The sequence below is a fragment of the Schistocerca cancellata genome, chromosome 6 (assembly GCF_023864275.1).
Source record: "Schistocerca cancellata isolate TAMUIC-IGC-003103 chromosome 6, iqSchCanc2.1, whole genome shotgun sequence".
In the NCBI taxonomy this organism is placed as follows: Eukaryota; Metazoa; Arthropoda; class Insecta; order Orthoptera; family Acrididae; genus Schistocerca; species Schistocerca cancellata.
The window spans coordinates 519,248,633-519,273,963 of record NC_064631.1 but is presented as its reverse complement, the minus strand read 5'-3'; the positions used below and the strand labels follow the sequence as shown (position 1 = coordinate 519,273,963).

General features: G+C 37.7%; 2 protein-coding genes across 7 annotated transcripts in view; one reads left to right on the top strand and one right to left on the bottom strand.

The window, feature by feature from the left end:
- The window catches only part of LOC126190829 (acyl-coenzyme A diphosphatase NUDT19), a 72,411-nt gene extending 59,523 nt beyond the window's left edge, over positions 1–12,888 (bottom strand). The window contains exon 1 of one of the 2 annotated variants that reach the window (XM_049931405.1): positions 12,798–12,888. The gene's annotated coding sequence lies outside the window, so the exon portion shown is untranslated. The other variant, XM_049931404.1, reaches the window with a different exon arrangement.
- On the top strand, positions 12,257–24,067 carry LOC126190828 (homocysteine-responsive endoplasmic reticulum-resident ubiquitin-like domain member 2 protein). 5 transcript variants are annotated; one of them, XM_049931401.1, is made up of 8 exons: positions 13,336–13,472; positions 18,206–18,445; positions 19,050–19,235; positions 19,349–19,547; positions 19,788–20,115; positions 22,154–22,305; positions 22,486–22,633; positions 22,790–24,067. In XM_049931401.1, exons 3-8 carry the CDS (start codon positions 19,095–19,097, stop codon positions 23,088–23,090), a joined length of 1,269 nt encoding a protein of 422 aa, XP_049787358.1. In that variant the 5' UTR covers positions 13,336–13,472; positions 18,206–18,445; positions 19,050–19,094; the 3' UTR covers positions 23,091–24,067. The 5 variants fall into 5 exon arrangements, with proteins under 5 accessions (XP_049787356.1, XP_049787355.1, XP_049787358.1 ...); XM_049931399.1 differs by lacking the exons at positions 13,336–13,472; positions 18,206–18,445 and adding an exon at positions 12,257–12,505; XM_049931398.1 differs by lacking the exon at positions 18,206–18,445 and having other exon boundaries at positions 13,316–13,472.
- The last annotated feature ends 1,264 nt before the right edge of the window (positions 24,068–25,331 follow it).

The window sequence follows — 25,331 nt, the reverse complement described above, 5'->3', positions numbered from 1 at the left end:
GCAAAATGGTGTCTTGGAGCGATTGAACAGAACTGTTATTGAGAAAGCTCGCTGTTTGATACTTCAATGTAAATTTAATGAAACGTTCTGGTCAGAAGCTGTTCGTACTGCTGTGTACCTACTATACAGAAGTCCTACTGCAGCTTTGGAAGGAACAGCTTTGTGGTACAATGAGAAACCTAAATTGAGTAAGCTGAGAGTATTTGGGTGTATTGCTTATCTACTGGTACAAAAGAAATTGAGAACAGGGTAGTTTGACAGAATATCTTTGAAGTGCTACTTCACTGCCTACTGTAGCCTAATGGCTACAGTAGGCCTAATGGCTACAGACTTTGGTGTGCAGAGGAAGGCAAAATAATCACAGGGAGGAACATTGTTTCATACAAAGGAAGATTTGACTTTGAACATATACCAATTGAGGACTGGATTCTGGAATCTGCACAGGAATCATCAGAGAAGGAACACAAAGATGATAATGAAGAAGACCTCACTGAAGACAATGTTAAATCAAATGATGGAGGTCATGAAAGAATTCTCATAGCAGAATTGACCAGTGATGAAGTGGAAACTGAAAATGAAACTGTTGACATCCTACCAGGAAGGGCAACCCTCCCAAATACATAAATGACTATGCTGTTCTCACACTGAATGCTGAATCATTTGTCAATAATGCACTGAAAAGCTACAAGGAAATTGCAACTCATGAAGATAAGGAATACTGGTATAAAGCTGTGCTGAATGAAACTGACTCTATAAAGGCGAACAAGACTTGGATCTTTGTTAAATTACTCCCTGGAAGGAAGGCCGTCGGCAGTAAGTCAGTATTCAAATTGAAGGAGGAGATGGATGGAAATATCATAAGATACAAGGCTAGACTTAGGACTAAAGGACGTTCACAGACAAAAAGATCTGACTACGAGGAAGCATATGCACCAGTGGCTTGACTTGCAACTGTTAGAATAATGCTAGTTATTGCAATCTAACAAGGACTGGGTCTGGAAAAATTTAATGTTGCCAATGCTTTTCTTCATGGATTACTCAAGGAGGAAATGTAGGTGGTTATTGCTGAAGGAATAGCTATTTCTGAAGAATTGAAAGATACAGCTGGTTTGGTTTGCAGGTCACAAAAGTCTTAATACGGCTTAAAGTAAGCACCACTATTCATATATTTCTTATCTCTATAAGATTCACTCAGTCAGAAGCAGATAAATGTCTTTACTACATGATTTTAAAGGAAGTTGTCATTTATGTTATGTTCTATGTTGATGACATTCTGATAGGAGGAAATAATAGAGATGTAATGAACAGAGTGAAATTTAAGTTAAAGAAGAGTTTAAAGTAAAGGACCTAGGAGAGTGCTGTGGTCAACTTCTTAAGTAGATACCAAAACAATCCATCAGAAGAACTCTGGGCATGCTTGAAAAGAGTTTTGAGATTTATCAAAGGAACCACTGATATGAAACTGCATTATCAAAAAGGGAATCAAGAAGCTCTACTGGCCTATGTTGATACAAACTGGAACAAAAAGGAAGACCCAAGATCTACTTCTGGTTATCTGTTACAATTGTTTAGAAATACTGTCTGTTGGGCAATGAAAAGACAGACTAGTATTGCTTTGTCTTCTACAGAGGCAGAAAATGTAGCTCTGGCAGTAGCTGCTGCTGTGTCACTTGGGCTGAAATACTTGCTGGAGGATATTCAAATTCCACTCTGCAGGTAAAAATTCGTATATTCAAGGACAGTCAGTCCTCTATGCGCTTACTGAAGAAATGGGAACATCATCGGCTGAGGCAAGTCAATGTTAAATATAACTTTGTGCATCAGCTTCACCACCACAAAATAATCACTGCCGAGCATGTCTGTTTGGAGGACAGGATTGCAGACATCTTTACTAAAGGCTTACCAGCTCCTAGATTCATTGCTTTGAGAAACTTATTGGGTCCTTCTGAATTTTTGTTAATGTTAAATGTAAAACTCTGAATTGAGGAAGGGTACTGAGAGTGCAATTTCAATAATTACATCTATGATTTACATAAAATAGATAAAAGATAAAAAAAAGGTCATGGTTGCTGCCATTGTTATTCTGTGCTCAGTTATCTTTAGTTATTTTTCAATGTAATAAAACTGACTAATAATAGTCTGTAACATTTTGGAGTGTTATTTAAGGGTGAGAAATTGAAAATTTAAGTCATTCTTGTAACCTTATTACATATGGTTATCTATCCAGAAAAATACCTCATGCCAGTGATGCATTACATACAACACTTAGAACATTACTTATTAAGGCAGAACAACTTTGCAGAATTCTGTAAGAAATTTCATCAGTACCATATGAGCTCTTTTTTTTAAAAAAAAAAAAAATCATAATTCTATTAAAAAGGATGTTGGTTCTACATACTGTAGCTTAAAATTTCATGGAATAGCATTTTTAATACATTCTCTTGCTCCCTCTTGCTCCTACAGCTAAACAATGTAATCCTATTTTTGCTGCTACTTTTACAAAGTGGTTGTTAAACATACTCACAACTTGTGAATTATGAGTCACAACACTGTCATTTTGTGTAATTATTATAGTATCTTGTACACTGACTGTTCTGTCTTCTGTTGCACAGTATTTCATATAATTTTAATTTTACTATTCTTATAACTAATTTCTGTCAGTATGTGCATATTTCTGCACATTTTAGTGACTTTCCTTAAAATATTACAGTATTTTATGTAGAATACAAGTGACTTGGGATCTTGACTTATTTTGGTCTTTATATTTAAATTCCCGATTTCCCCTTACATGAAATTTTAGTCCCTTTAGTTATCCATGGCTTACTTTCTTTTTAATAGACTTTCTGGATAAATTATTAGAAACCCTACTTTCAAATACTGAAACAAGTTTACTACGCAATACATTGAGTATCGAATTAGCATCTCTTACTAAATTAACTTCATTTTGTACTGCTTATTCTTAAAACATTGTACCCTATTCTCATTAATAAGCCTTATTGCTTTGTATGAACATCCCTTAGAGCTGTTAGGTGCTCAATTGTTTATTTTCATTAACTGTACATCATGATCAGATAGTCCATGAATAATATGGTACACATTAATTGTTTCAACCGAGAGCTGTCTATAAAAATGTTATCGATATGGATCCTGCTATCTCGCTGCAAGCAAATTGGAAAATTCACTACAGAAATCAAACTGAAACAGACATATAATGATTCCAATTAATTTTTTCCTGTCAGAATCTTTTAAGAAATCTACACTGAAATCTCAAACAAACTACTAACAGTTTTTTCTTCTTTGACAGGTAGCACAACAAACCACCTGGATCTTTTGTAGGAAAATTAAACACTTTTGGATTAAAGGAGATCACTCACTGACACACACACACACACACACACACACACACACACACACACACACACACACACACACACACCAACACATGGTACCAGCTGGACTAACAGTTCTGGTGCTGCACTTTGGCAGGTGGACTATGTTTTGGTGGGGCTGATGTCAGGTAAGGTGGGGAGAAGGAGAGGGAGGCAGGGAGAGGGGTTGGAGGTAGGTGGCTAGCTGCGTGGAGATAGGCAGCCAGTTTGTACACTAGGAATGTGGTAGGGAGACATGGCCCATACACGGACTAGGTGTCAGAGAAGTGGGTAATGGAATGCTGAAGGTGATGTGGGAATATGAATTGGGGGGGGGGGGGGAGGCTGACAGGGTACAGGAAGGGGAACTATTGGCTGGGTGGTACAGAGACAGTGGGTTACTAGAGACAGGTCAGGAAGACTAAAGGAGCAGAGTATGTATTGTAAGGATAACTACCAACTGCAGAGTTCAGAGAAGTTGATGGTAGAGGGAACGATCCAGATTGCAAAGGTTTTGAAGCAGCCATGGAAACTAAGAATGTTATGCTGTGTTGGATGTTGTGCTACTGGATGGTCAGATTTCTCCTTGATAACAGTTTGGCAGCAGCAATTCATCCTGCTGGACAGGTAATTGGTAGTTATACCAACATAAAAAGCTTTGCAGAGTTTGTAGTGGAGTTGGTATATGACAAGGCTGCTGTCACAGGTGACCCACACTCTGATGGGGTAGGATAAACATGTGACAGGACTGGAATAGGAGGTGCTGGGTGGGTGGATTGGTCAAGTCTTGCACCTTGGACTGCCACAGGTATATGATACCTGTGGCAAGGGTTTGGGAGTGAAAGTGGCATAGGGATGGACTAGGATGTTGTGTAGGTTGGGTGGATGATCGAACACCATTTCAGAAGGGGTGGGAAGGATCTTGGGTAGGACATTCCTCATTTCAGGTCAGGATGAGATATAATCAAAGTCCTGCCAAAGGATATGGTTCAGTTACTCCAGTCCAGGGTAATATTGTTGATGACATGGGTGCTTCTCCATGTCTGATTCTTGAGAGTGGTGGGAGAAATGAGAATGTGTGAGAAATGGCATGGGAAATCCGTCTGTGGACTAGGTTTGGTGGGTATTCCCTGTCTGTGACACTCTTCACAGGACCTTCAGCATACTGGGCAAGGGAGTTCTTGTCACTGCAGATACATCGTCCATGAGTAGCAAAGTTGTACGGAGCAGAAAGGATGGCAGCTGTGGAAATGCAGGTACTGTTGTTGGTTAATGGGTTTGATGTGGACAGAGATGTGGGTGGAGCATCAGGGAGATGGAGATCAATAGCCAGAAAATGACTCACTAGTTAGCTAGCCACCCATCCTCAGTCCCTCTCCATGCCTCTGCCTCCCTCTCCCTCTATCCACCCACGAGAGAAAGAGAGAGAGAGAGAGAGAGAGAGAGAGAGAGAGAGAGAGAGAGAGATGTGGGTGTGTGTGGCTTTTCCAGCTTGTCAGAATTTGTCGTAAATACCTGAAAGTTTCCTAGAGGGGACCCACAGATGGTTACAATTACAAGAAAAGCAGTAACAACTCACAGATATGAACTGCTTATTTCAATAGTTCTGGCTATATGTCCAACTTCTACATATGTTGCAACTCCTTTTCCAGTATTAACTCTACATGAAAATGATGCTAGTTTACAATCCCTGATTTTTAATTTCTCTGTCCCTGTGATTACACGGTGTTTAGAGAGGCACATAAAATACATCCCTTTTGACTTTTTTACATCATCTAGAAATACCAGAAGTTCATCTGTCTTGTTTTTCAGCACCTAATGATCTGACGAAGCAAACTAATTTTACTTTTCTGGAACTGTTACATATATTTCAGTTCTGTTCTAATTTCTTTGAATAATATTTGTCTGTAACTTCACTCTAACCTAAAATGGTATGTTCCCCTCTGACTCTAGCAATTACAGGGTTTTCCCTTATGTGATTGTGACCTTACATTTTCTACAATATTTCACATTTACTGTTCATGAATTAATATTATTTGGAACAACTGAAGATTATCTGTGTATTGACACTAAACACACTATGCAACTAAAAAAATTATGAATCTCAGTACATTGCATTTATAAGTTTATATTCAGGTTAAACAAATTTGTCAAATTAAAAAAAAAAAAATGTGGGTACCTCACAATCAATAATGCAAGTGGGAGACAAATACTTTTTGGCCAGTGATTCAGCTCCCACAAGGAAAGCATATTTGGCACTGACAGTCAGCTGTATGCTATGGCGCCATGTACAACCATCTTGTTGTATCTCCATATTAAGCAAAACAGAGTCTGTCAATTCCATTCAGCTGCTCTCTGAATGAGTCACTTTCTGGCCATTGATCTCCACCTCCCTGATGCTCCAGCCACATCTCTGTCCACATCAAACCCACTAACCAACAACAGCACCTGCATTTTGACAGCTGTCATCCTTTCTGCACCAAAAAATCCCTCCTGTACAACCTTGCTGCTAGTGGATGATGTATCTGCAGTGACAAGAACGCCCTTGCCCAGTACACCAGAAGGTCCTGAGAAGACCGTCACAGACAGGGAAAACCCCCCAAAACCTAGTCCCACAGCAAACAGCAGCATCTACTACAACTTCATCAGTGTACTTCACCTGATTGTCTTTGCTATGACAATGGAACCATCCCACGATTGCTGCTCTTATGGACAAAAGGTACAGAAAGTGCCTCATGGTGCTTCATATAATGTTTTTCACAACCTGGACCAGTCTATAGAAAATGTGAAACATGAAAGTGATGTTCTATCATGTTGTACTGTGAACTACAACAATTACCCAAGAGTGCACCAACGGTATGTAATGGCTTTTGACCTACTAGGTGATTTCAATGATGAGCTCAGTGCTTCCTCCCACCAATAAGACAATATTCCACCAACTACTCCAAGTCTACACAGCAGCAACTTGCACAATTTTAAAGGTTCATCAACGTCTTGTGCACAATACAGCCTTACCCGTTCGAAACCTCACACAGACCCCAGCCCGCTGAGCCACATGAGGATTCTCAGTTTTTCATCTGTGCCAATCTTGGCCTGAGGAATTTTGTCCATTGCTTTCCCCAGACCACATGACCCAGCATGTAGCCAACAAAATTTTTGTGGAGCATATGTACAATAAGGTTTTTGCCCAGACTACTGCTATTCCAACTGAAACACCTGACAATATGGTTCACAAGTGTTGTCTACATCCTACAGAATCACAGCATCTCGAATGACACTTTCAAGTTTGTAGGAGAGCACACCCACATTATCAGCAGAGACAAATGCACCTCCAGCTGATGGCAAATTTTACACTGCCAAAAAGGCATTGTTGCACCAGAGCAACAGTTGTGACAGGTGATTTATGAGGGCACATTTGGAAACAGAACACCTTTTAGCTATGGAGACATCTCCATACATCTATCACCTCATTGGTCACACAAGACATTATGCTTTGGACACTGTGGCACATCAAACTGCTGCCAGCGATACAGATGACAGTGATCTCACATGAAAGTGAAATGATGGAAAGCAAATTAGTCCTGGAAGACAGACTTTCTGCAGTGACAATAAGCGGTTGAACATCCACTATCATTAATAACCTGAAAATGAAGGATTTTCAGACACATGTTTACATGTACTTCTTTCCTCATTTTTGTGTGTGGGACCTGTCCTCAAACTTTCTAAAGGTATTTTTGAAACACCCTGTATATTAATTACCTTGTGGACAATATCAATAGTGAACTCAAGACTTTTAATATATTATGCAATTATACGAGGTATGACAATAAAGTAATGAGACTGATATGAAAAAAAAAATGTTGCGTTCCATTTTAGTCAAGTGTAAGTGTTGTCTCCTTCAAAGTAGTTCCCTTCTGATGCACACACTTTTTCCAGCGCTTCTGCCACAGATGGTAACTCATCTTCTGTAACGTCCTCCAAGACCCTCATCACAGCTTTTTGGACATCTTGTATTGTTTGAAAATTGTGTCCCTTGACCGTCGTTTTGACTCTTGCAAATAGAAAAAAGTCGCACAGAGATATATCTGGTGAATAAGGTGGCTGTGGTAGTACTGAAATTTGTTTTGAGGTTAAAAATTGCTGTGCTGACAGAGCAGTATGGGAAGGCGCATTACCGTGATGCACCCTGGCCAAGATGGCACCCGTCCATGAGGTCGATGGTCGTCCACTGCGGTCTTCATCTTCAACGTTCGTTCTGCCTTCACTAAACTATGCCAATGAAAAAGTTGAGCTCTTGACATAACCTCCTCTCCAAAACCCTTCTGAAGCTTACCGCAAGTTGTCGTCGCATTTTCACCCAATTTAACGCAAAAAATGGCATACCGTTGCACAATATTATGCGCTTCCATTTCCGTGATGAGAAACACAAACATGTGTTAACTTATTACAGCACAACTCACGACTGAGCAGTTGCATCGATGTGCCGCTTGGACTAGAAGCAGCTTATAGACCAAGTTCAAAGATATTGTGCCTACACAAGCCTGCAGGGTTGCCACATCTTGCAAAGAACGTCAGTCTCATTACTTTATTGTCACACCTCATATGCAGGGTGTTTGTTTTAACCTGAAACAATTAAATATCTTGAAAACAACAATTTGTAAGGAAAAAATGTTGTGGGTGGAAAGTTAATAGTAAAGGGGACACTCCTCCTAACCACCCTTCCTACATGGGTGGGATGAACTTTGTATTTTAAAATGGGAGCCCCCATTTTTATTGCATATTCAGGTTCTGTGCCAAAAATATGTATGATTCACTTCAACCATTGCTTGGGTGATTGTACAATACAAATAATATGGCTACATGTTGATATTTCTGGCAAATAAGCTACAGGGGTGAGTGTGGTGAATGCCCAAACCATCGGAATGCTTATTTTGGTGGCCCTGCCATGAGGGTGACTGATTTCAGTGTGTGTTTCATCCAACCATTGTACCCCTTGCACTGGCTTCTATGTGGCTACAGACAGAATGCAAACCACAACTCTTGTAATAATAAAGTAAAATTTCATGTAGTGATAGTTGCAGGCACACCTGCCACAGATACACACACAAATCCTGTAAACACTTGCATGCTCACCAAAATCAGGCACCCCAATGCTGAGAGGCAAAAGGAATCACCAAAATGAAGTACCTCAATGGTAAGAGGCAAGGGTAGTCACCAATATCGAGCATCCCAATGGGAGCAGAAAACTATTACCTCCATTTCGTTGTATCTGGATCGTGCTAAACATAGTTTCTAACCAGACATTAAAACAGTTAACCATATTGTACAGTAAAATCACATTTGCAACACTCAAGTAATCTTCAAACATGAATATCAAAGGTTTACAACTACATCATAAATGAAATGTAGAATCAAATGTGTCGGTTCTTAATTGCAAAAACAGGCACACTTGATACTTTCTGATTACAGTGCCATCTACCAATAACAGAAAACAATGGTTTGAGTTTATCATATGCAGTTTTTGGCACAAAATACAAATAAGAAGTAAAAATGGTGGGGTTTCCATTTGAAAATACAATGCAGGAGGGATGGTTAGGAGTTGGCCAGTTGTAGCACAGACTAATATTAACTTTTCACCTAAAACACCTTTTTTCCTACAATGAGTCATTTTTGAGATACTTCGTCATCTCAATTTAAAATGAACACCATGCATAATAAAGTACAATTTGAAAGAAACTCCCACAAATATTCAGTCAGATCTCGATAAGATTTCAAAGTGGTGCCAATATTGGAAACTTGCTTTAAATTTCAGAAATGTTAAATTGTGCACTTCACAAAACACAAAAAGTATTATATCCTATGACTATAATATCAATGAGACACAACTGGAATTAGTAAACTCATACAAATAGCTGGGGATAACATTTTGTACGGACATGAAATCGAACAATCACATAGGCTTAGTCATGGGTGAAGTAAGTAACAGACTTTGGTTTATTGGTAGAATACTAGGAAAACGCAATCAGTCTATAGAGAAGGTTGCTTAAAAGTCACTCGTATGACTCATTTTAGAATATTGCTCAAGTATGTGAAACCCATACCAGATAGGACTGACTGCGGATACTGAACATATACAGTGAAGGGTAGCATGAATGGTCACATGTTTGTTTGTATTCAGAAGAGTCAAAAAGATTCCCGGGATTGGAATGACTCCTTACCCTCTCCCTTAAAACCCACATCCTTTCGTCTTTCCCTCTCCTTCCCTCTTTCCTGACGAAGCAACAGTTTGTTGCGAAAGCTTGAATTTTGTGTGTATGTTTGTGTTTGTTTGTGTGTCTATCGACCTGCCAGCGCTTTTGTTTGGTAAGTCTCATCATCTTTCTTTTTAGATATATTTTTCACTTCATAATATAATATTTAATGATCTTCCTTATTTCAGACAAGGAGATTAATTTTTATTTCACTAAATGTCCTCTGTATCCCTACTTTGGTGTACTGTTTTAACTTCCGAAATTATTTGTTCTAATTTTCTCATCTCTCTCTCTCTCTCTCTCTTTCTCTCTCTCCTTTTTTTTTTTTACAATATTCCATGTGAGTTTTTTTCCATATTTTTCTCAATGAGTTATCATACTGTTTTTAATATCAAAGCATTTCTGAAACATTATTTGTTATGACTTTTTTTTGAGATACTTATAGCAATTCCTGGTTTTCTTAACGGCTTCTGAGTATTGAATTAAATTACCTTCTTAAAAATATTGCTTTAAAAATTGGATACAAACAAATTGTTGAATATCAATCTAGTATTAGGCTCATTGTAAACCTTACCCCAGTCAATGTTTTTCTTAAATTTTCTTTAAAATCTTCAGTGGTTTTTTTCATTAATAGACCTAACTGTTTTCTTTGAGTATTTGTGAACTGTTTATGGAACTAAGTTACATATTGTGACTAGCTGTGCATTGCGATCTTACAATCCATTAGACATGTATTTAACTTCTACTTGTTGCGTGGAAACATTATCTATAAGAGTATAAGGGTATTACTACTTGAGCAACTCAGGTAGGGAAATTTATGACTGGTACTGAATTATAAGTCAGATTCCTTCAAAAAATTTAAATTAAAACCATTACAAATTAATAATCTCATCTTTCTGTCTGACAGAGAACATAATAAACTATCAAACTGTGTACTGTAACAAGCGCATGCTTCTGTATTGAGATATTTGTCCTTATGGCAAGAACTCAGCACAGTATCATATGGTCTTGAGGATGAAACAGGATAATTGGTTTTGAAAACATTACTACCTATTAAGGAAAGAACATAATCTCTCACAACATCTCACTTTGCAAAGTTCATTGTGATGGGTAGTTAGAAAAATAATAGTTAAATGTTTTGTGCGTTGCCACTTGCAGTAAATGCTCCTCCTCAATGTTTACATGGTTTTACCAGATTCATAATGTAGAGTTACACCTTTAATTTTTGTGTTCCACAGTTGATTATGTGCTAAACTGTGAAGTCCCTTCTGTTTCCTCCAAATTATTCAGTTACGGTGCTACCACATACAAAACATGTTACTCAACAATGTGGAAGAACACTGTTTCAATAACTATTCTATATATCATTTAAGCTATATGGCGGAGTATGTTGAAACCTTCTTTATTTCATATTATATTTTGTTCCTCTGTTGTGGTAGTGGTGCTGCTGCCTGCAGTGCTGTTGCCGACAATGATCCACATGGTTTCAACATAATTTCTCAGCATGTAGCTATGTCTGTGTTTCAAAATCTGTTTTCAACAAGTTGCAAACATTGGTCACCACATGAAAGCCAGAAAAATTGTTGGAAACGTGTTGTAAACTCAATGTGTTGGTTGTGTGTGGATGAAATATGGATAGTGTTGATATATTGGTGCTGATCTGTGGGAAAAATTGTGTATGTGGATGCTTTACAATAGTTGGAGACTATGTTAAGGAACAGTATTGCCAATAAGGAGTTAGTTGGTTATTTATATGTTCCATGGCTCATATTGCACAACAGATCATGAAGGTGTGAAATGAGTCATTTTGTATTCACATCATAGGTTAATTTGTACATATGTTTACATTCTGAACATTTCTCTGCTTTTTTATGTTACAAAAAAAAAAAAAATCCAAAGATTTGAGTTAGCAATTCATGCCCACCTCCTTTTAAAAATTGCAGTAATAAAAATTCTACTATGGAAAGAAGGAATTGTCAAGGAGGAACTTTCTCAGTTTGTTTTCAAATTTTACTTTCCTGTCAGACACAAATTTTATGTCACTGGCTAAGTGATCAAAAATTTTTTGTTGAAGCATTATGCGCCCCTTTGTGTGTTAAAGATAACCTTAATGTGGAGTAATTAATGTAATTTTCCATTCTGTTTTTGTAATTAAGTATATCATTGTTTCTTTTGAAGGGTAGTGGATTATTTACAACAAACTTTACATATACTGTGAAGCAATAGTTGGACTGCCCAATTCCCTTAAACAGATCGTAGGATTGCAATAGCAGAGACTATCTGCTGCTTTATCATCATCAAGAAGTTAATGAAGGGCAATGAGTCAACGGATTAGTTAAGGGAATGGACTGGTAACCGGTGTGTCTGTAGTTAGATGAGTTTCACCATTTGGCTAGAATATAGTGTGTGCTGCTAACGTGGTTTGATGGAGAGAATGGATAATTGAAAAGCGGTGGATATTTTACTGGGCAGTGATAGTAAAGCAGATAATACATTTTTACGTTCGTGGTAAAAAAAAATCAATTTAACATCAAAATCATTAAAAGCGCAGATTTAGCAATGATGCAATGATGTGCGGTAAATGGGCCGTGCCTTTTCTAAAGTAAAGTGTTTGATTGGAAGAGAGAGAGAGAGAGAGAGAGAGAGAGAGAGAGAGAGTGTCAATTTTCCGATTTCACGTAGGGCTTATAAGTTGTGTAGGGGGGGAAACCTAATGTAATCAAAACAATAAAAGTGGATTAAAAGTCTCAAGTTATTAACTGGGGCAAATAATGTACATAGCTGCTTTGCCAAGTGGAATATTGGTGCTGTCCCTCGCATAAGAGTTTATAAATTCTGAAACGGAGTAGCCTCGTCAGTAGCTTGTACCTTGCGCTGGAAAAAGTAGTAAGTTACATTTTTTAATGTATTTCGTAAGTCTGAACAACACTGCTTTCGTCAATACGATAAATGTGCGTTGATGTTGCAATAGCAGTTTCTATATTCTGTTCCGTTCATGCTGCATTAAAAAGGTTAGGTCTTACCGTTTCCTGACCAGCGTATTGCTCCTGTGTGATGTTACAATATGATAAAATTTCATAGTTTTATGCATTTCCTTTACATCCAACTGGCATTAAAGGATAAAGGAATTCGCTTTGCACGGAAATATCAGATTTTGATAAATCCATATGATACCTACTAATAAGTCCTAACTTCTGAACTAGAATAAATTAATCTGCATATTACTCAGCAGATGACACCAATCATTTCAATGTCGAGATAGGGAAATTAAGCGGCAACGTGTTAGTAACGAACAAAGTCATATTTTTATTCGTTCTTCTATGCAGTTTATTCTTTTAACATTTTTTGCCCATATTACATCAAGCTGATGAAATTTCTGTCATGTAACACATTTGACCTTGGCAATAGACAATAGCTTTCATGTAAATTCGTATTAATTATAATACCAAATAGCTTGCCAGATGGGACGATCTTAGGATTGTCTATAAATCGAAGAGAGAATTCGACAAGTTCATGTGCCAATAATATGCACCCTGAATATTAAAACTTTGGAACCGCTTCTTTTTCGCCCCTTGCACACGAATTGTTCTATTTCTCTTAAGTACAACCTACTATTATTTACGTCAGTCAGCTGTTCCTACATATCAACCAATAGCGGGAGAAGAAGTGTTGTGCAGCAGCCAATGAAATACCGCCAAATAGTTGGAGAGAGACTATCAAGTAGTACGTCGTATTTGGTGTATAAATTTGCGAGTGAGCTTGACAGTTCTGGTATTTCATCGATACTGTGATTTGACATGAAAACTGGCATCAATAGCGAGTTCCCATAAGGAAGAAAATTTCATCTTTTGTGGTAAGTTAATCTCACGGAAGAACTTCAGTTAATGAAACGCCCATTTGCCTTTTGCAACAGTAATTTTTATCGGTTTAACTTTCTGCACATTTTCTGATATGAAGCTATTCAGTGATTGTCGTGAATATATATCCAGGGAACCACTGCCGTCTGATTAAAATTGCCTGCCGTAATTTGCCTGATTGTTAATGTTTTAAAGTAAGTGACGGTAAATAGTAAACAACTCAAAGTTATTATATTGTGGAAAACGTTTGCTGTTTGGTTCTAGCCCGTCGAAGAAGCAGATTTTTTACTCATTAATGAATATTTGTAAAACTAACTGCCTAGTCTTCAGATAGTAACATCCCGTAGTGGCTATCTTTGCTGTGCGTAGTTAAGCGTACAGCTCGAGTTTGTTTAAAACAACCTTTTATCATCCGTTACCGACAGTGTTTGTCAAGTCCTCATATGATGTCTTTGTTGTGGTAAGTGACAGCTTTCAGACCAGCCCTGCAGTTTCTTTTGTGCCAAAGTACATGGTTAGTAATTTAAATTCCAAAGGCGTCCTGTAGGGCCACTGTTCCAAATTCACGAATTTGGAGCCTATTTTTACATTACACTAACGCCTGATAAAAATACCTGCAGTTACGTTTTATTTCGCACCATACATTGTACGGTGTGTAGACTATTTATCTGTAGATACATGAATCACTTTGATTTCCTGACACTGTACTAGTTGCCCCTACTGCAGTAGACGTCAAGCAAAAGTAGAACGGCTTAATAAATTTATTATAAAAGTAGACTGTTAAATCATTTATAAGCAGTGCAAAATAATGCATGATCGGCATGCACAGAAAATTATAAAAAATTACAATGAAGTATAGTAGAAGTTCTGTATTTAAAACAGATGACTGGATAGCGAAATGAATAAACAAGTGGAAAACTTGCCTCAAGTGCTTTCGGGATTGGGATTCAAGTTATGATGTGTATGGAGCAAAGGGTGTACAACCTGTGTGTGTTATCAGTTTTGAATTCAGTGCGAAACATTCAGAAGTTTAGGGTTTGTCAGGAGCGATTGAAAGATAAATTTATTTAGTACGAGGGGAGAGGGGGGGGGGGTGGACAAGGGAATAAACTGGATTGCCACAAACCCCAAGTGAAATTATCCTCATGAATATAGTGTAAGTCGAATGATAATCAAATGTAGTTTCATTTAAGAGGTGATAACAAACTTGTCACCGAACACACAAATGTACAAAAAACTGAGTGCACATAATAATTCTTAAGCTATATCAAACAGTGAAAAATCCAGGATAGAATAACGATAATGCTGAAGATTAGATGAGTAGATCACATAATGAGGAGGTATTGAATAGAATTGGGGAGAAGAGGAGTTTGTGGCACAACTGGACTAGAAGAAAGAATCGGTTGGTAGGACATGTTGTGAGGCATCAAGGGATCACCAATTTAGTATTGGAGGGCAGCGTGGAGTGTAAAAATCATAGAGGGAGACCAAGAGATGAATACACTTGGCAGATTCAGAAGGCTGTAGGTTGCAGTAGGTACTGTGAGATGAAGAAGCTTGCACAGGATAGAGTAGCATGGAGAGCTGCATCAAACCAGTCTCAGGACTGACGACGACGACAACAACAACAACAACAATTGCTATTCATCGTATAGAGGAGACGTTGAGTCGCAGGCGAGCACTACAAAAAGATTACTGCCCTTGAGCTTTCAACCAAAAGGCTGAAAGCTTACATGCACACCAGTCCATTTGTTGTGTCTGCCTAATGCTCACTGTGTCCTGTATACAGTGAACAGCAATCTATCCTTTTCATAATATTGTCATGATTCTTAGGCTATTGAAGCCATACATCATCGGAGACAAAACCTGTTCAAAAGTTATTTACATTGATCAAATCGCTGCACAGATGATATTCAGAAGTCAATTTTTTTTAAACATTAACTGTATATGGTATTTATTGATAATAATTTGAGATTATTTGGTGAACAAAAAACAGATGTCTGAAAATGAAAGACAAAATAAGGAAACGAAAAAAAAAAAGATTTTATAAGATAATGACATTCCAGAATTTGTTTATGAAGTGAATTGTGGATATAAGTAAACATCAAGAAAGTCGCATGCAGGCAACAGAGATGAGGTTTTTAAGAGCAGTAAAGGGATGCACAAGAGTCAACAGATTTCAGAAATGTATTTAATATCCCCAATAAAATATAAGAAAATAGGAGAAACTGGAATGGACATCTTGAAAGAATGAGTGGAGAAAGATTCTCTCCAGATAGAGATTTAAGCCAGCTGAGAGAAGTCAGGAAATATGGAGAAGTGACAAGTATCTTAACAGATGGAAAGAAAAGAGGCATAATGCTGGTGGCGGCGGCGGTGTTTAATAATATGTAACCACCTGTGGAAAGTACCCTCTTCCATGCATTTCAGTTTGGTTTGCAGCTTATGGATGTGAATGTAGGCCGAACAGTTCTGTTTTAGAATTGATTCATTTAGTGGGAATATTTGCCAATAGATGGTTTAAACTCCTCTTAAAGTGAACTTCATTAGTATCAGTTGTTAAAATTTTTTGGCTGCCGGGAAGTTATTGAAAACGTGTGTTCCTGAATGATGGACACCTTTCCGTACCATAGTAAGTGACTTAAAATCTTTGGGAAGATCAATCTTTTGTTAATTCCATCACATGAGCTGGTGGTCTGTAAACATTGGGAATTAGTATCCACGATTTCTTGAACAGGCCTCTACAGGACTTAGTTGAAATCCCGCAAAAATAATTCATGTTACACATTATTGGACTTTGAAAAGTTTAGGTTGCCTCGATAAATTACTCCAAAGAAATGATCCCATACTACATTATGGAAATTAAGTAAGTCGAAAAATAGAATGAGGAGGTTATTTCTTATATTCCAAGAGATTAAGAGAGACCAAGACAGTGCCCTGATCATGGGTGGGTGGAAACCATGCTGAAACAGAGGGTTGACAGAAGCGTCCGATCTCACGCGTCAGCTTTGACCTGTGACATAAGGGTGTTGTCGTGTGCGCCGTCATGACGACGTGGAGTTGGGTAAAAGTGCGCCGGTCAAGGGAAGTGTTCGATCCCAATGTGTGGCTGTGTATGTTGATATTGGTATCGGGAGATGTTTTTGAGCTATATAGGCCAAGGGAAGTGTTTGATCCTAATTTATGGGATCGGGAGCTGCTGTTGAGCTATATAGGTCAAGGGAAGTGTCCGATTCCAGATGATATTGTGTTTAGTGGTACTTGGGAGTATTGTGATGTTGGTTTTTTTTCGTCGTTTTGTGTGGTTTTGTATGGGTGAGGGTGTCTAAATTTGTTATATTTAGTTTGCCCCCACCCAAAAACACCCCATTTCCTGCACTTGTCCAGTTAGTGTCATTAGGCTTTTTGTGGAAAGTGTGTGTGTTTGTTTTCGATGTATTTTCATCCTCATAATGTGTAAGTACCGACTTTATATGCGCCATATTTCTGACGTCATGGGTCAAAGCAGACGGGCGGGATCGGACGCTTCCGTGGAGGAGCCCTTTACCCAACAATGAGGATGACAATAATGATGGTGAAACGTTAATGTAAGAACTGATTAACTCTCGTAATTTTACCAAGTATCAGACTAAGGAGGTATTGAATGCACAACATATCGGTAATCTGCAACACTATCTTTCAATGCTTGCTGGACTGCTTTTCCATCTGTATTTACATCACATACGCTTTCTGTAAATGGAACTAAGCAAGTAAATTGCTGTAACTATTGCTAGTCTGGTCTGAATTGTTATTTTGACACTATTGTTTAAAGAGAATAATGAATGAGGAGAAGACTGACAGGTTGAAGCTTTCCCATTAGCAGTGCCACATAATAGAACTGATAGTGTACTACCCCCTAAAGGCAATGGTACTGGTTAAAGTCTGTTTCTACTTCACAGTTTTAACTTATCACTACAACCAGTTCATTAAAGTTCACTTTAGTCATTTTAATTCCAGGTTTTTAAGTATAAATGAGTTGTTCCCCAAAAACTGCCCTTCCAGTGCTCAGTTCTCTCGAGACACATTGAGAGAAATGTCCTGAAAAAATAATGAGCTGAGTTAGGAATTTCAGATTTTCATTTGTTTTCCTACTGGTTGGATTACTCACATCATAACTAAAACATGGATTTTATAGTAAAGTCAGATACAAGCTCATCATGAAATTCATGGTACCATTTAATAAGGAAAGTTCTGGCATAATGTAAATAATATAGAAGTAAAGCAGATCCCTCACGAAATTTGCGGTAGCATTGAGTTGTCGATAGGTGTACACAGAAGAAAATCAATCTCTCTCTCTCTCTCTCTCTCTCTCTCTCTCTCTCTCTCTCTGTCTCTCTCTGTCTCTCGCTCTCTCTCTCTCTCTCTCTCTCTCTCTCTCTCTCTCTCTCTCTGTGTGTGTGTGTGTGTGTGTGTGTGTGTGTGTGTGTGTGTGTCGATGCTTCTTTTGAGAGGTGGTCTCCTCTACTCCTAAATTATCTAAAGTTATGACACTGTTAGAAATAGCTGCTGCGAGAGTTTTTTCTCTGTAAGAATAGAATGATTTTGTAGTCATTGAGAACTTTGTATAAATAGCCGGAGATAACATTTTCAAGTGGCGATTTTTCCTTTCACCTAACTTTGCAATGTTTATATACCACCAACACCAGACTAAGAAAAGTTAAGATTTATTGGTTTCTTCTTCTCGTTCTAGGTTGTCAAAATTAATGAAGTAAAATGGAGCCTTGTAATTAAAAAAAAAAAAAGGGGTTTAACTGTATGATAGTGATGAGAGTAAAAAAAAAATAAAATTTAATTGCATGCTAGTCTTATGGACATAATAGTCTAATAAGAGTTGAAAATATTGTCAGTTAACTCCAAGAACAGTTATTATCTTTTTGAGTAGGCAAAATAAATGGAATGAGTGAAAATGGAGAGTTATGAAAATATGAAGGTAAGTAAAAAGTAACTGCAGTGTGGATAACATTCAGTTGTGTATTATTACTTGTAGCTGCATTGTCTCCAAACTCTCTCTCTCTCTCTCTCTCTCTCTCTCTCTCTCTCTCTCTCTCTTATGTTGTAGAGATATTTAATATTTCACTAGACACTGGAGAAATGTTTCAGTGGATTAATTTTATTGTCATTGTGCTAAAATGAAAATGTTATGGTATGAGGCTTCAGGTTTCCAGTACCTTATTGTTAATATGTAAAAAAACAAAAAAAATATTAATGAACTCACACTGCAAAACAAATGTTGTATTATTATTATTATTATTATTATTATTATTATTATTATTATTCAAATACGTGCTTCTTCCTTAAAGGTCCATTTGACTGAAATTCTTTGGATGCTAGAGAGAGTTTCATTAGCGGGTATAGTAGATATCCAGACTTCTGTTTTGGAGTGCATCTGGTTGGCTTGTAAAATATAAAATTCTGGAGGGCTGTAGTTTGTTTAGGACAGTGGGTGGGCCTATTAGTCAGTCCTATACAGTGATAATGTCTATACCTACCTGTATTATATGATCACTGTTACAAACAACTGAAAAACATTTCAGGTGGCTCTACCAGATAACTTCAGCTGTCGGAGCAGTTGAACGGCGATGGATGTGCTTGATATGCCAGTCACATTGATAGTTAAAGCACCCAATCAGCAGATAGAAGATCAGACAATAAAGTGTGAACCAACTTGGACAATAAAACGATTGAAAGGCTATCTTTCAGAAGTTTACCCTAGTAAACCAGTAAGTACGGTAATCAAAAATAAGTCTCATAGCCAGCTAATATTGACCAGTAATTAAACATCAGGCTTATGACTTGACTATGGTGACTATGATGATGATGTGGTATTTTTTAGAGAACTGAAGACCAGAAACTAATCTATTCGGGCCAGCTGCTGTCTGATAGTGTTGTCTTGAGGGACATCCTTAGGTGGTATGAGGGACAAGAAGCTCATACAGTTCACTTAGTGTGTACCCCATCAAAAGAACAGAGTAGTAAAACACAATCTAAAATGAGTGATTGTGGCAGTAAACAAGCAACTGTTCCTAGTTCAGGTAAATAAACATTGGAAGAAAATGGTTGTGAATTATTAAGAGACTGATTAATATTTTTTTTATTTTCTTTCAAAGATTTTCCCTGTCTTTTTTTCTGGTACTTGATCAGATTTTAAATGCTGCTGGTGTACTGTTAATCACATACAATCCTTGAGACAGCCACCAGTTAATATGCTGTTGAAAGGGGCAACAAGAAAAGTATTACATTTAAGATTTGTATCTTCTTTCATCCAATTATAGGTTCTGAAGATGTGAGAACCAGTGCAAGCAGTACCATGGTAGAACCAGATGGCTTAAGGCAGAGATCAGTTGGATCCGCATCTAGCACTTCGTTGCCTCAAGCTGCTACCTCTTCAAGCAACTCGGGTCTAGCAGCGCATGACAGGGGTCATGTTCAAATTCCAACACTGGATCCACGTGCTGCTTGGGCTGCTGCCATGGCACAACCTTATGTCAGTACAGCTCCATTTAGTGCAACAGGTGGCGCACTTGACCCTAATAATATGGTTCAACAGATGGCTTGGGTACAGCAGGCATATGCGTACTACATGACTCAGTACATGCAGATGTAAGTATTCGTGAACAAAAACTGGTAGGAATTATTATTATTATTTACATTAATGATTTATTTAAAATTGGCCCAGAGGTAAGGGAAAACACGTGATGAAGGTGCAGAAGAGTGGTAGTTTCTCTATTCAGTTGCATATTCTGTAGTTAATACGTACGGAGAATGTTATTGTATGGAGTATGCTACTTCTGAAAAAGTTAGACAAATAGAGTAAAATTGCAACTCCAGGAAAGATAAGGAAACATTGTTTTTTGTGCATATACAGTAAAGTAGCAAGGATATCTGCTTTAACTCTTACGGAGTTCATTAATCAGAGTGGATGTTAAGTGGTAATGTGCCAGGCTCTCAGCAACCAGTGACCAGATGTTTCCAATGAACGAGGGATCTGTAAGACATGCTGCTGAAGGTAACGGCATAACACTCTCTGTTTCAAGGGGGGAGGGGGTGGTCAAGATTGCATGGCAACACGTTGTCTTGCTAAAAGGTAACATCATGGTGATCTCGAAGGTGCAGAACAGCTACAGACTGTAACACCTTGGAACTGTTACACCTGCTGTCCAAACTATCTGCTATGTGTGCCAGAGGTGGTTGTGTTGTATACCTAATGGCACCGCACACCAGTTGCTGGGCCCAAATGATGATGACAAATGTAACCTGGCAACACTTGTTCTCCTCGGAGTCATTACAAACAGGTACATTGGTTTTGATGCAGTGCACAGAACTGGAATTTGTCTGAAAAGTCGAATTAGCACTGCTCCTGTGTTCAATGTTCTCATTGGTTACACTACTGACTGTGTGCCTCTCTCTTTTTCTGCGTCAATGGAAACTACAAAAATGGTTGCCATTCTGACAGTCCGTGGTGCTACAGATGTCACCAAGCTATATGTGTGAAATTGGTATCTTGCTGAAAACAAGGCCATTTCCTGACAGGCTACATTATGTTGATGTACGATTCTCTACTGAATGAATAGTGTGTCTGCCCTCTCAAGCACTAGTTGTGTGGGACTGTTGAGACCCTGCATAGCATTGAGTATGGCTCTCCTGAGCCTATCGATTCCATATTCTCACAGCAGTCGGGAGCTCAACCAATGCAAGCAACAATATCACAGAACGATAATCCACAATCTAGGTAGGCAATGATCCCACCATTGTTGAATTCAGATGTGCTGGTAGACATTTCTCCTTATAAAGGAATAACGTCTGTTTTTCACAATCTTTTATCATTCAAATGTGATATCTGAATAAGAAACCTGCTGTGTAATCTTTCATTACATACAGAATGTAGATGATGATACTCTTATCTTGTTTGTGTGGTGGCATCAAAATCCTCTTTATTTGTATATTCAGGCATGTATTACACTTAATGGCAGGCTGATGATTGGTGCATGGTAGTCTGATGTTTAGTAGCTATCAGTGTACACAAATTGCTACATTTTGGAGACTTACTAATAGATAACTTACTACTTACTGTTTTCAAATAAATTTTCAGTGCTGTGATGAAAGGACCAAGATGTGTGTGCATTCACTATTTGACAAATTAAATATAATTTTATGACATTGGTGAAGCACAGCAAAGTTAAAATAACTTAACCAGATGTCATTATGCTGTTAACACAAAATGATAAGACTTCCAATGGCTTTCAATCTTTTCTCTTTTTTGAGTAGAACGAGCATTGTGTACATTGATTTACAGATGGTATTAATCATTGTATCAAATACTGCGTCACGTTATACCAATTCATGCAAAAGAGCCTTGGAAAAAGTCTTTGACATAATAACAATACCAAAATAATCTTTGCCACAACTTACAGGTGGCTTGCAGAGAGTGGTTGTAGATGTAAATGAAGCAGCAGTTGAATGTCAAGGCACTTTATGTGAAAAACGGTGTGTGACTAATGATTATTTGAGTTGTGAAAGGGATTTTGTTTAAACTGAGATTCCAGTAGCCATATCTGGGTAACAGATGTCCATGAAAATGACAAATTGGAAAAAAAATATTGTTTGTACTAAATGCAATAAATTTTGTGTTCATCTGTAGGCTGGCGTCTGGTCCTGCTGTACAGAATAATTATGGACAGGCTCCTAACGGAATACAGACTGACGCTTACACACAACCTGTTGCGGAAGAGCCAGCAGCTGCAGCAGTGCCCAATAACCAACAGGAGCAAGCCATCGACGGTAACCTGATAGGTAGGAGCATTGTTTTTATACTTAAACTGACTTGTTCTTCAAATGTACCAAAAAGTATATTTGTTTCCCATCAAGTGCAGAAAAATATATTTAACTATTGGTATTAATATTTCATCTAGAAGCTGTTAATTATCTTCCATTCCTGGCTGCTCACTTTATTTGCATCCTTGTGCATTCCAGGTGGTGATGATGATGACAGAGCAAACAGAGACTGGTTATATTGGATATATTTCTTGAGTAGAGTGATGGTCCTCTTTAGCATAGTTTATTTCTATTCCTCGCCCACTAGATTCATCATAGTGTCTGCATTGGGAATAATAATGTACCTGTGAGTATGAGCTCCATAATGAACAGCAATACGTATAATAATTCAACACCCTAGAGAGATTAGCACACAACAGAAATATTTTTAATTAATCTAATTTAAATTACATTCCAGGATCTGTTGGTTTGTAAAATTTTATGTCTTTGTGTGTGTGTGCAGCTACCAGATTGGATTCTTTCGTGTACAAGCTCCTGCAGCGATACCACAGCCAGCGCCGCCACCAGCACCCGTACCTGAGAATAACAATGTAGTGCACGCAGGTCGTGATATAGTGAGGCATGGGAATGTCCACCAGCTTGGAGAAGAAGCTGCAGCCCCTGCTCCTCAAAGGGATGGGGATAGCGACACAGACGAGCGTGCTGTTCAAGAACCCGAGAGGCCGTCTCTCCTTGCCATCACATGGACATTCTTCTCAAGCTTCTTTGCCTCTCTTATACCTGAACAGCCTGGACCTCTGTGAGGCAGTCCTAATCAGATCCTTTCTGCGGTGACCTGACCTAACCCGGTGTACTATTGCGCATATAGAATGATTCTATATGATGAAAACTTTAATTATTAAGGAGTCGGTGTGACTTCGTGGCTTGAAAAGATAAGAATTACACATGAATACTGGCTTCATATTTGTGTGTATGTGGGCAGTCACTTTAGACATGTTCCACTGTATCTTGATCTGTGATTGTAGAATGTCTACTGATAGAACCCCAGGGGATGGCTTTAAATCCCATGTTGAAATGATGCAGGAAATCACAGTGAAATTGTGTACAAATGAAATTTATGCATGGCGTACATACCTAGGAAATTTGTAATACATAGATATACAAAAAAAGGTAATGATGATCTATTATGGTGAAATTGCAATGTCTTAAATTCATTGCAATTTCAAATAGCCATGCATTTAATGGGGATTTTCCACCTTTCCTTGGCTTACACTGTGAAAGATAGTATGCAGTTTGAAGAAGATCTAATTGTGATTATACCACTCAACCAAAGAGTATTTTATATGTGTGATACTTTGCTTCATGCATGTGGTAGAAAGACGAACTTTAGTCATTCATTTTTATGATACATACCTGGTATAATAAACTGTAAGCTACTAGCTCTTAAATGGAGATTTACGTTGTCCAGTCAGTCATTGCATTCAATAACAGTGCTTCTGACAATATCTGCTACAGTATCCTTAATCCATTTGAAATTTCTGTTCCTTTAGCGACTTGTGTTGAGAAACCAACAGATTTAAAACCCAATGTATGAATATGCATACATGCAACAATTTTTTTTTCTCCTAACAAGATGTAGGGCTGTTGAAATTGTGCCAGGATACATCTTTGTACGTACATACATACATAGTGACGTAAATAGGTTTATCAGGCCTTTAAATGTTGATATTTGTACAACATATACATTGTTTATAAATATATACTTATCTTATTATTGAAATTTGTGACTTTTCTCATTGTTATTTGCCTTTTTAAATTGAAGTCATTCTGCTCACTTTGTGGTTATTCAGAATGACAGGTGGGGCTGATCAGAATTAATATCCTGACTGCAACTGAAATAAATACCCATTTGGAGAGAATGAATGTAAATTAAAACACAGAAGAAATATTTTACATGTGTACTTTTACATTTCCATAGAAGAGATTTAACAAAATACAGTAAAAAATCCATTATAGGTAACTGTCTCAAGAAGCAGGAAACTCTTGTTTATTGTAAGTGCTCTGCGTATTATTCAGTCTGGAAAAAAAGGAAAAAAAAGAGAGAATATTCATCCTGTACTTACATGAAAGAAAACAATGCAGTTTTATGGTAAATTTACCAAATAATTATGTTTAATTAAAATGTCATTCAATTTTTGAGCACTAATTTTCTCTGAATCAACAAATCGTGCACAACTGAAATCACGTTCTGCCGAGACATTACGTCTACAGGATTACTCTGCAGTTCATACTTATGTGTTTGGCAGAGGGTTCACGGAATCATGTTATGATTATTTCTCAACTATTGCACTCTCAAATAGCACGCGGGAGTTGTGATTTCTCTTACTTTATTACAATGATCATTTCTCCTTGTGTAAGTAGTAGGCAACACAAAATATTCAGAGGAGGAAGTTGGTGATTTAAATTTTGTGAAAAAGATCTTGCCTCAACAAAAAACACCTTAGTTTTAACAATTGACACCCCAAATCATTTACCTTATGTTCATTTCTTGCACCTCTTTAGCAACAGTACAATACAAGCTGCCCTCGTTTTGAGCTTTTTCGACGTATTCCCTGTCTTCTCGAGCAAGGATTCCATATCACACAGCAACATTCCAGAAGAAGAATGACAGATGTAGTGGAGGCAGTCTCTTCAGTAGATTTGTGCTAATCCTGCCAATAATATGCTGTCTCTAGTTCACCTCTTCTCACAACAGTTTCCATGTGATGATCCCAGTTTCACTTGTTTGTAATTGCAGTACCTCCATATTTAGTTGAATCTACTATCATTAAATTTGTGTAATTTATTGTGTAACCAAACTTAGGAATTTTTTTTTAGTACGGATGTTGAGGACCTCTCCTCTTTTTTTTTTTTTTTTTTTTTTTTTAAAAAAAAATTGCTTATCGTCAGTTGCTGCTTTTCACACCATGCAGATATCTTGAAGCCTGTTCATATTGTGTGCTAAATAGTTTATGTAGATTAAGAATAGCAGCAGATCTAGAAGA